The following is a 12,271-nucleotide window of genomic DNA, read 5'->3' as shown; positions in this document are numbered from 1 at the left end:
TGACCATACCCAAGTAAAATGGTTTTACTTCTGAAGTACTGATATTTTGTCCATTTTAGAATGGCTGTGAGCTACAGTCACTCCCACATCTGAAGCATGCTGAAGGTGCATTGTAACAGAATTTTGGCAACAGCATTGAAGGACTTTTTGCATTTTTACTGTACTTCCAAAAGTGTTACACTTTAATGAATTGCGTTCAAACTTCAGCTGAAACAGGCACATTTTAACCATTTTAATATTTCCTATACAGGCTCGCTTGGTTTCTCTGTACTTTGACACTAAGAGGTACCAGGAGGCATTGCAATTAGGTAACTATTGATACTGCCTTTCATCTATTGGGTAGATAACGTTGGGAGCTGTGATCACTGCAACAGCAGGGGTGGGGGCTGGTGGTGTGGGTGGAAGAGAGATTTAACTTCAATTCAAACTTGCTTTTGGGTAAATTAGAATGCAAGAGTTTCCCAAACTCTCAACATCTTGAGTATTGCTAGTTTGTCACTAGTAATATTAGGCAGAAATCTTGGTGAATGGTTTAAGCTTTGTGTGTTCTTGGGAAGTAGTTTTTTTTGCTAAATTGGGAAGAATCTTGTATAGGACTGATCCTTAAGAGCACAAAACTAGAGAATGCAGTAACATCAGTACAATTGAAGTGAGCACCTGTGCTTAAATGCAGATAATCTGGGGAAGCTATAGTGAGATTAATTTTACTGCTGAAGTATTGATGCCTGAGAATACACATTTAAATTGATATGTCTGGTTTTAGTTTGTATGTGCGCTGAATATTGACCTGACATTTAAATATCCTGAGAAATGTTTTTTTTGTTTCTGACAGTGACTTAAGTTTAAGTAAACTGAATCTCCACATGTTGTGGTTTGAAGGGATTTAAAAAGATGAAATGATGTATTGACTTTACATGAAGTGCTTTGAGGTGAATTCAGACAAGCAATAATGGGTTACTTTGAAGTTGACCCAAATGAGAAGGTTCAATTTAAAATGAGAACAATGTGTAAATTTGAACTTTTTTCAGTTTATGTAATATGAAATGGCTTTTGTGAGATACATCACAAACATGTTTTATTCTTGACCACATTGTTTTTTTCCCACAATGGATGAAGCACCATTGTTGTTGTGAGGCTTCCTGTTCTTTTTGTATAGTATATACATGATCCACTAGAGGGCAGGGCTCTATAAACTTTCATAAATTGCTATTGTTCAGTTCCATGGTTTCTTTATCCTCAACCATCCAGTAGGGGCCAGTATATTATAGCAGCAGAATTTCTATTGGTACAGGAAAGCTGAATTTTCACTTTTTTTGAATAGCATTTCATATTTGACAGTTTGAGAAGTTTTAGAAGACAAGATATTTATAGACTACAGCTTGGAGAGATGTCAAAGTACTTCATGTACTGAAAGATGTATAAAGAACATAAACTGAGTAGAAAAAAATACGAATTGGAATTGGGTGAGTTTTGGGGAAAAGAGAATAATGATGATACCTAGCCTGAGAGCTGGTCAAATTGGCTAGAAATAACAGAAAATGCTGAAAATACCCAGCAGGTCATTCTAATGAAAGATCATTGAAAAGAAACATTTAACACTGTTTTTCCCCTCCCACACGTTTCCTGACCTCCCGAGTATTTCAGCATTTGCTGTTTTATTTGATTTTCAGCAACTGTAGTATTTTTGCTTTTCATCCACTGCTCCTTGTACATTTTTAATATATGTTGGAGTTTTGTTTCTTTGTACCTACATATTAAATCATTTTCTTCTGACATTAAACATTCGTCATTTGCATGCTACCTCTCAGCAATACTGTTCGAAAGCAATATTTTCCATGTGTACTCGATACCCAGCACTACTTTGTCACCTCTGTCAATTCCTCCATTGTCTCAGCATTGTCAGAGTGCTGTCTGACCGCCAGTTTTTGATGAACAGAGATTTCCTCCAGTTAAGTCTTGAAGAGACCAAAGCTTTTATCTTTGGTTCCTGTTGCAGACTCAATTCCCTGGCCCCCAATTTCATTTCTTTACTTGGGAATTGTCTGAAGCTTAACCAAACTATTTTCTACCTTCTTGTGTCATAGAAACAGTCTCTTCAATCAAGTATGTCTATGTCAACCTTTGCCTTTCTATACTAATCCCATTAGCAAGCATTAGGTCTTTTAGGTCCATATTCTTGTACCTTGTCTGTTCAGATCCCTGTCTAAATGCCTCTTAAATGTGATTGTATCTGAGTCCTCCACCTCTGGCAGCACATTCCGGATATCAGCTACTCTGTGTGTGTTCTTTAAAAGAACTTTTCCTTCAGATCCCCCTTAAATCTCCACCCTTTCACCTTAAACATATGCCCCTCTTGTTTGTGACACCCCCACCATTAACAAAAGATTCTGACTGTCTACCCTATTTTTTTAGGGTAGTCTTTTATATTTTTATTTTCCTCCTATCAGGTCACCCACGGCCTCCTCCACTCCAGGAAAAACTAACCTTGCCTTTCCAATCTCTCCTTGTAACTAAACTCCTTCAATTCAAGCAACATCCTGGTGTATATTTGACTCTGAATTAAATTTCCGCCCACAAGCCAGCATCATTACTATTTCCACCTCCAAGCAGTTGTGACCTTTCAGAAGTGAGTATTTTAACTCATTCTTGGTGGCCTCCCCCATTCTAACCTTAGTTTATATTGAGTTCATCCGAAGCTATACTACTTGTTTCCATAGTCCCATTCATTTGTCTTGGGATTGGTGGCCCACCTTGGTTCCAATTTAAAAATTCTCACCTTCATGCCATCTTTTCCCACTTGGCTTTATAATCTCCTCCAGTCCAATTAGACATCCACAAATCTGTTCTCTCCTAACTCTGTTTTTGATAATTGCTTATTTTGTTTGTTTCATGGCTGATAATCACATCTATTGTTGCTGAGGTGCTAGGCTCTGAAATTCCTCAGAATTCTCCACTTCTTTTAAACTGCTGCTTAAAACGCACTTTGATCACTCACACTTTTTAATCATTTCCCTAATTCTTTCAGTGACTTGTCAAATTCTGTTCAGTAATTCTTGGATAAATTTGCTGCATTAAAAGGTGCCATAGAAATACCAGTTAACTGTAAATCTTAGAGCTGTCTTGATTTCCCAATTTTGTGCGTCTTCCTTTGTGCAATTGTTTTCAACCAAACTGTGCTCCACAACCAATTGCCACTTGCTGAATGATTCAGTACAATTATACTTTCTCCACAATTTTTGGGTTTAATGACTTAATATTAAGAATGTTGAAAATTGCATAATTTGTACTGAATAAATGTGCTTTGGTTTTTCTTACTTGAAATATATGCTGTTGTGTTAGAAGTATAAAGTCCTGCTGGGGCCTTCACCTCTAGAGAGAAAGGTGGCTGAGTTCTGATCGGGTGTGATTCTTCACTTTCTAGCAGCAATATCAAGGGCAGCAAAAGTGAAATCTAATATGTATTTTGGAGCAACAAATGATTTATAAAATATGAATATTTCTCTAAGTTCACAGTACTTTAGTAGGTTTAATCAATGGGTGGGTATACGGTCTAGAAAGATGTTGGGATTTATCTCTCAGTTCTGAAGTTGTATTTTGGCAAAATACCCTTTTCCCTTGTGTCCCTATATTCCAAAAGAGAAGTTGGACTGATCTCATGACTATGGAATTGATGACTTTTGCTGGAAGTGTGTATATATGGGTATTGGGTCATAATGTTTTTGATGGACTAGAAGTTGGTTATCCCATTAAATTGGGTTTGCTTAAAGAATTAAAGAAGTAATTGCTGTTGGAGATATCTTTTCTACTTCCTCTTGTGCCCCACCTAATAACTGGAGCAGCTTGTGGGTTAGGAAACTATTTGAAAACTGAGAAAAGAACATGATGCTTCTTGACTGAAAGTCCAGTGATACAATGTCATAGTTACTGCTTATTGTGCAGATCTTCAGTCGTTGATTGTGTTGTAGATCTCAGCTTGGGACCTGGAAACGTCAGAAGGCATAAGCATTGAAATCTATTTTGAAAACCATATTTTCAGTTGTGCAGTGTCATGAATGCTGAGAGTTTTTTGGATAACTTCTAACACAAACAAGATTCAAGCATTGTCATTCTCAATGACTTTTCAGCACTGCTTCCATACTCACCTCTGTCCTCCTGCTTAGCAGTTTTCTTGATTGCAGAATATAATTGTATAGCTATGCAACGTATAGTGAAAATCTAGAAAATGGCACCATTAAAAGTTGATGCTTGTTCTTTGAGAATTTTAAGAATGTTTTTCTAAATTTCACGTTGGGCAATGACATGTGGAATAAAGTAGAATAAATTAAATTGACACTTGGGTGACCCATGATCCACAAGTATGGCAAAACAGCTTGAAATACTGAATGGTAGGTATATCATTGTCTTCTCTTGCCAAACATAATGTTACATTTGACCTTTGGTTAACTTTCCTCATTTAGTTTGTTTCAATCATTGAGTTTGAAAATCTGAAATTCACAGCACTAAATCCTTGGGTTTATTAAGTTAGTGGCAGTTATTTCATTTAACTTGATTTGCAAAGTATGTTAGTCCAGGAATTGAACATGTTTAATATCTTCAGTTACAGTAAACCAATGAGCCTGCCATCCAATGTATTACCTGTAGATTTACTTTTACCACTTATTAAATGGTTTTTAAAATCTAAGTTTTTTTCCCCAATATTTGTTAAATTTGGGCTTTTAAAGTAATTTCTCTTGAATAACATTTTAATGTGATTCTGTCAACTTCCTGATTACATATTTTGTATCATTTTTTGTACAATCATCCAGAAAATCCTTTGGATTCCAAAGCTTTTCCTTGCCCCACCGTGGCTCGTCCTGAAAGTGCACATCATCTTGGCAGCTGTTCTTTGCTGTCTTGACTGCATTATTCTGTCCTTGTCACCTTGCTCACTTTAGTTGTTTTTTCTTTGTGATTTCTTTTTAACTACCTGACATTTTGGAAAAGCTGACCAGTCATTGTTGGATAATATCTGTTTATTAAAGTTAGTATCATTTACTTCAATCTGCCAGCTCACCAAGTTTTCTTTAAAAAAAACCAAAATCAAACAAAATTTCCTTATTTTATGTAGTGACTTTCATGGTTTTGGGATTTCACATGGGTCTTACAGCCACTCAAGCATTTTGTAGTTAATGTTGTAGAACATGTGGGAGCTTGTTTGGATGTAGCAATGAACCAGCAATGTGGTTATGACCTAGGTATTCTAATTTAGTGAAAATCAAAAACTCCATTGATGCTTTGAGGGATAAATATTGGCCAGGGACCTGGGAATAATTCCTCCACTGAACTTTAACATAATGACTTGGGATCTTTTAAGTTTACCTACAAGAAGTTTCAAAATTTTGGTTCATCTTCTCGTCTGTAAGACAGTACAGCACACCATGTCAGCCTAAAATTTTATGTTTGTCTGAACTTGGGGTGCTTTCAATTGACCCTACTTGACAGAAGTGTAGCAATTAGAAAATGAGGGAAATGGAACCTTGTGGAAAGGTAACTGAAATTATTTTTTTTTAGCCACAATTTAGACTCTATTCCCAAAAAGGCTCAATTTCTTCCTCTTATGAAGTACTGCTAACCATTTTCTCCTAATAATTGGCATAACTACAAGTTGATAATGGCCCTCCCTGGTCTTGATCACCTTGCTCTACAGGGTCATATTTGTGGCATTTGGGCAAGTGAGCAAAAAAATAATTTAAGAACAAAATCCTATCTTTTTGCACTAGAATTTTAACAAAAATTCCTTAATGTGATGTATTTATCTGCAGGATTAGTACCCTTTCAAACCTATATTTCCTGAGCATGTTCACTATATCTGAAATCAGTAATAATGATTCTTGTGTGGAGAAACTGACTGTCAATAAAGTTCCAAAATGCACATTGAACTTTTTTTTCAAAAAATTAAATCAAAAAAATTTCTAATGTCTTTCAGGATCACAGTTGCTTCGTGAACTGAAAAAGATGGATGACAAGGCACTTTTGGTGGAAGTTCAGCTGTTGGAGAGCAAGACGTATCATGCACTGAGTAACTTGCCAAAGGCACGAGCTGCCCTGACCTCAGCACGAACAACTGCAAATGCCATCTATTGTCCACCAAAACTACAAGCTGCACTTGATATGCAGTCAGGTATGGAACAATGAAAACTTTTAGCTTTAACCTTTTTTAAAAGGATTGCCTCTGATTTAGTCAGTTTGGGTAAAATAGGTCAGTTGAGATTTTGAAATTAAGACTGTTTTAATAATAAATTACAAATATTTAAAATGGATAACTTTTCTAAAGGGTTTAGTTTTAGTAAATATGCAGCTGACACAACTGAAGTAAGCTGCAGTAGATTTTTATCCAAAGATTTATTTTTTGAGGAAGACCACATAATCAAATATGGCTCCAGAGACTAGAGGAGAAAAACTAGGTGGGCACAGTTTAATACTGAGGAGTACTGGCTGAACTGTTGGATGGTGCTGTTGAGACCCTAAACTTAGCTCGTGTCTTCCTCCTTGGTTAGATGAAAATAATTCTGAACCACCAAGCAAAGAAGAGCCTGAAAGTTTTTCTTTGAGTCCTGGTTGATATTTATCCCTCCAAATCAAGGTTATTAATGTCATCACATTATTGCTTTAGGGACTTTGCTGTGGAAAAATTAGCTGCCATATTTCAATGCTTCTCAGTGATCATGTTTTAGAAGTGCTTTATTTGTTGTCATGCTCTTTGGGATGCTCTGTTGTAAAAGATACCAGATAAGTGCAAGCCTCTGACCTTCTCTCTCTTCCCACCCCTGCAGCTTGCTTCTCCCTCCTCTGGTATCAGTGAAACTACTTGTAATAGAATGTTGTTAGTGCTCCATGTAGATAAGAGAATATCAGGATATGTATATTTCACACGTCGATGAATTTAAAGTCTGTTGAAAGGAAATTTTAGATGGTAGCATGAATTTTTGTTGTCCACTCATTTTGTGTCTGCATGCTCTCTTTCCCTTTCTCTCCTGACGATTGTGGCCCATTTTTGGAGTGCAGTTTCTTGCAAAATGAGGGAAATACTCTTATCTCACCAAATGCCTGTCCTTCACCTGTGAGCCTTATCTACTGACCCCTTTGTGTGCAGTTTTAGTTGGGGGTCACCAAATAGTATGATGGACTATCAACTGCATCTATTATTTCTTCACAATTTTCACCAATTATTACTGCTGTTATCACCCAGCTGAGAGCTGCTAGGTGCACTAACTTCTGAAATAAAATGTAGAGTGTTTGGCTGACCTGTTCACTGTTAGCCAGTTAAGTCATGAGGCCATTTGAGAACTGTCCTAATTGATTTGGAAATTAGTTAAATTTATTACTAATAGAAGTAATGCTAGCTGGGGTTCTTCATTCCTGTTCCTTCCTTATGTGCACTATAGGAAAGGAAATAAGTATGACTTCAAATTAGCTTTATAAATTAATGGATTTGGTGCTTCTGCATATAGGTATTATCCATGCTGCTGAAGAGAAGGATTGGAAGACTGCATACTCTTACTTTTACGAGGCATTTGAAGGCTATGACTCTATTGATAGCCCTAAAGCTATTACGGCATTGAAGTATATGCTGCTCTGCAAAATTATGTTAAATACGTAAGTTTTAAATGTTCTGGTCAAAGTTGTTTGTGCAGAAGTTGTATAGTACCTTGGAGAACAAAATTTGTTAATCTGGTGTATACAAAAACATCATTTGGCTTTTAATGGTCTGATTTTATAGGGGGAGTATAGAGTAGCTGTGTGCATAGACATACTATTAAGGCTCAATCCCAGACAGGCTGGTCTCTTGAGCTGTAATTATAAAACCTGATCTCTTGTGATAAAACAGACTCAATTTATGTAAACTAATTCCACTCCATACTTTCTGAAGTGGCCAAAGGTCCTAAAAGTTTTATTGTTAGGCTAGAGGTGAGGTTCATGTTCATTTGCAGCAAATGCCTTTAGTCAACATAGCCAAAGCTGCTCCATTAAAATCACCTTGACACTTAACATGTATTAAACTACTTTGAGAGAGGACAGTTGATTAAACAGGTAATTAATGGCCTACATGTATTTTTGAATAAACCCCATTTGGATATGCCCTACATTACAGGTAGGTAAAAATAGAGCTCTTCAATGCCATATTTAAAAATCTGGAACTTTGGAGGGGAAATACCCAGAAAGTGGAGAAAGGCTGACCTTGGGGATAGTTTCAGAATATTACTAATAGTGTGGTTCATTAGCTTGGGTTGCTAATTTTTTTTATTTTGTAACATTTCCAGATGTTAGTGATTTTATTTAAAGAAATGCATATTTCTGTGCATTTTAGTGTAATTAAAGCTGATCAAACGTGTGTTTTCTTTGTGATTTTGAAAATATCTGTGGAAAGAAAAATGTAGGGGGCTATCCAGTTGTCGCAGAGATGTTGTGCATCTCAGATTACAAAGATGGAGAGCTTTGGCAGTGGACTTTCCCATATTTTTCTTCGAGTGTTATAATAAAATGAATTACAGGCACTTTACTAATAACACTATTCTTTGTTTTCCTCTCAGGCCAGAGGACGTGCAGACATTAGTGAGTGGGAAGCTTGCTCTTCGATATGCTGGACGACAGGTAGCACAATCATTATTTGGTTTCGGTTAATGCAGAGAATGAGAGGAAATGTTGATTTTTCTGTTTCCCATAGATTCGTTAAAGTCTGCCTTGATTTCCATTGGGGGAAGAAATATTTTCTTAAATATTTTTGGACCAGTTTTAATGGAGAATGCAAGGTGCAATTCTCTTCAAACATTTACTAGGCATCCTTTCCATTTGGCTAGTTTATTTGAGTATCAGGGATGTTGAGGGAAAATATGAAATAAAATGATTGGTAGCTTAGCTGACTTTAGCATGAAGTATTTAAATCAGTTTTCCAACTATTTCCTTGTCAGCTGTGTGGCTAGTTACTTCAATTTTCCACCCAATTATCTCAACCCCTGCTGGACCTTCATTCCTGAGCAATCTTTGGTGTTTTGACCAAACATGTTACCAAGAACTTCAGTAACTGCAGAGGATTTCTATAGGTTATCCGATGGCCAGATATTTTCATGAGCGTCCAAAAGCCCTGGACTTTCAATGATACCTACTTTATTGTTGTGTAAACATGATTAATGTTCCATCAGAAATTAAATGAGTGACATTCCTGATCTACATAGCATGATATCACCATTTGTATTTACACCAATGGTATCTGCAGTAATTTTTGAAAGAATTTGTAACATCTTTGATAAATGTACTGTAAAGAAAGGAAATTCAGATTTGGCATTTGTTGATGGGTGTTTCCTTGGATCTCTGTTTCGGCATGTGTAACTGCAGACATTATTGGAGAATGAGAAGAATTACACAACTTGGCTTTTAAAAAAAATGTTTGGAAATGATTCATAAATTAACAAAAAGGAGCAAAATTTGCTAGTGTGTAGATTGAACATTGCTCAGGATGTTGAGCTGGGAAGGATAGAGAGTTAAGATTTTGCTGTTCTTGGTCCTAAGATGCAAGTACAGTTTAGCTGCAGAACTAGTTATCGTTTGAAATAGTTATCATTTGCATAAAGATGCACTTGGATAGTCATAAAATAGTATGAGTGATTCTTTTATATTTTCATGTGTTATTTTGCTTTGACTAATGATTGACTTGTGATTTACCTTCAGACCGATTCACTAAAATGTGTGGCCCGAGCAAGCAAGAATCGGTCACTGGCCGATTTTGAAAAGGTAAGCTGATTAGAAGATGAATGCGGGTAATGAGATATTTCACTATATAACAGTATTCAGTGCCTAATAGAGTGGTGGTGGCCCAGGTATTCAGAAGGATGTGCTCTTAGCTAATGACATGATAGCTTTCTCTATGTAAAATTGTATAGAAGGAAAATTCTCTTATTTATGGCGAAAATGGTTGAAAATAAATCTTGTAGTAAAATAGTCAGCAGGCTATCACACCTTGTCCACAAAGAAGTGATACAAGTACACTGGTAATGGGGGCTTGGCAAAGTTAACCATATTTCTCTGGCATTTATTCTGTTCTTCGTGCTTGTTGGTGAACTGCAATACTTTAAGCAGTTTTTAATATTTTGCAGTTGGGATAAGTATCCTCAATGAAATAAGAATTTGATTTTGAAATTTACATTTACAAAGGTTAAGTGTCTGAGATTTGGTGAATTTTCTCCATTAGTATATTTCCAGGTAACTGTATAAATGAAAAATATTTACTCTTTCCACTGGACCAGGGTTCTTTATTGATTTCTTGGGGTTTCACTGACCTAAAGTACATTTTTAGACCAGACCAAGTACCATAATGCACATCAACTGCAGCAGGATCTTGTAATTGTAATGATGTGGATAAAGGTAGTAACAAACTTCAAGAGAATGTGAGTGAAATGGTTGATTCCATGGCAGGGAATTTAATGCAGAAGAGAGTGAGGTAACTTGGGTTAGAAGAATAACAAGAAATGAGACTTGTTGAATGGTATGGGGGGGGGTGGGTGTTAGAATTATACCTAGCACAAAAGAAGATGGTTGTAGTGGTTGGAGGTCAATCATCTCAACCATAAGGCATCTCTGCAGGAGTTCCTCGGGTAGTGTCCCACACCTCAAGGACTTGAGCAGTTCAAGCAGGAAGCTCACCATCACCTTCTCAAGAGCAACTAGGGATGGGCAATTGCTAGCTCAGCTTGTGAAGCCCACGTTCCTTGAGTGTGTGTGTGTGTGTATATGTGTGTGTGTATGTATATATAGAAAAGTTTGACTGCAGTTGAATATTGTTCCAGTGGGCTAAGTGGATGACTGTTTAGAGCGAACATGATGTGGAGAATATTATGATTCTACCCCACTTATTACAAGCATCTGTAAAGTAATAGCTTAGAAGGAAAATGTTTTGTTCTAAAATCAAGGATTTTTGTCACCCTGCAAGAAACAACAGATTTTGCTTTGTTAAATACAGTTTTGCAAAAGAAACACAGTAATTACAAGCTTCAAATCAATTTGCTTGCATCATGAGTGTGTTAATTTTATATTTCTTGATATGGACTGGCTACTGTGAGTCAATTTTTGAATTTTTTGGTTTGCAGGCTTTAACAGATTTCCAAGCAGAACTGCGGGATGATCCAATCATAACCACGCACCTGGCAAAGCTATATGACAACCTATTGGAGCAGAATCTCATCCGAGTGATTGAACCTTTCTCCAGAGTTCAGGTAAAGTTGCAAAAAGTGTGAATGAAATAAAAATCACCAGCTATGTTTGCACAGCAGTTTTGGAATTCCTCCTGAAATTAACTTTAATTATTATTTAACTCTTGTGGCACTGCAATGTCAAAAATATTGCTCAAGTTATATACTTATGGTTTATTTTGTAGTGGACTGATTTTTGAAAACTGTTAATGCAGGCTATGATTTGTAATGGGCAATGGGTAGAGAAAGGGATCCTGGTATCAGCTTTTACAGTAAGATCACTATATTGTCTCAACCTCAAAGGCATTTCATTACAAAGTTAGGTAAATGGGATTAGTATAGATAAATACAATGGTTGGCACAGACCTGGTGGGCCAAAGGGCCTGTTTCTGTGATCTCTGACTGTATAACTGTTGAAAATGCATGTGGTATTTCGGTGTATATCAAAGATAACATTTCTTTTGTAGATGAACCCTTTTCTACCAATAACTTAAATTTTTGCTACCACTTGCTAAACTTTTCCATTATAAGAACATTTTGCCTTTTGTTTTCCATCAGTCTGTATGTATACATCAGCTAACTTCCAAAATACTTTTTGATTGCATCATACCTCAAGAAAAAAATTGCCTCATGGAGCATTTATATCCATAGTGAATCTTGTACTTAAGTCACTATATTGTCTGAGTTTTCTCTTGAAATTTAAATTGGTGCACGAGCAAGTATTTCCCTTACATTCCACCTATTCTATAGATTTCAGCAGTCTACTGTTTGGAACCAGAGGATTTGTGTTCATCACAAACTAAATGCCATTATTTATACTAGTGCCAGCATGACAACATATGTACCATTTTTGTGTGCCAGTTCAATTTTGCCCAGCTCTTAAATGGAGTTAGTTACTCCTAGTACTGTTTACTTCTCTGATCTCCAATGCATGCGGCTAATTCATTGAATTCACTCTCACTCCCAAGGTCTCTGGCTGTTCCCAGCACCTGCAATCTGACCGGCTAATTCCAGGCCCCACGCTTCCCTTTTTCTTCAGCAGATTTCAC

The 12,271-nt window shown here is 36.6% G+C and overlaps 1 protein-coding gene across 1 annotated transcript in view; it reads left to right on the top strand.

Annotated features, from left to right (window-relative positions):
* The window catches only part of LOC127583146 (26S proteasome non-ATPase regulatory subunit 11-like), a 62,386-nt gene that overhangs the window by 35,415 nt on the left and 14,700 nt on the right, over positions 1 to 12,271 (top strand). Inside the window, 6 exon segments of the mRNA XM_052038942.1 lie at positions 251 to 308; positions 5,966 to 6,160; positions 7,491 to 7,635; positions 8,571 to 8,631; positions 9,706 to 9,768; positions 11,121 to 11,246. Coding sequence (XP_051894902.1) covers positions 251 to 308; positions 5,966 to 6,160; positions 7,491 to 7,635; positions 8,571 to 8,631; positions 9,706 to 9,768; positions 11,121 to 11,246 — 648 coding nt within the window.

The sequence above is a fragment of the Pristis pectinata genome, chromosome 25 (genome assembly GCF_009764475.1).
Source record: "Pristis pectinata isolate sPriPec2 chromosome 25, sPriPec2.1.pri, whole genome shotgun sequence".
In the NCBI taxonomy this organism is placed as follows: domain Eukaryota; kingdom Metazoa; phylum Chordata; class Chondrichthyes; order Rhinopristiformes; family Pristidae; genus Pristis; species Pristis pectinata.
This window is presented reverse-complemented; position numbering and strand designations above follow the sequence as displayed.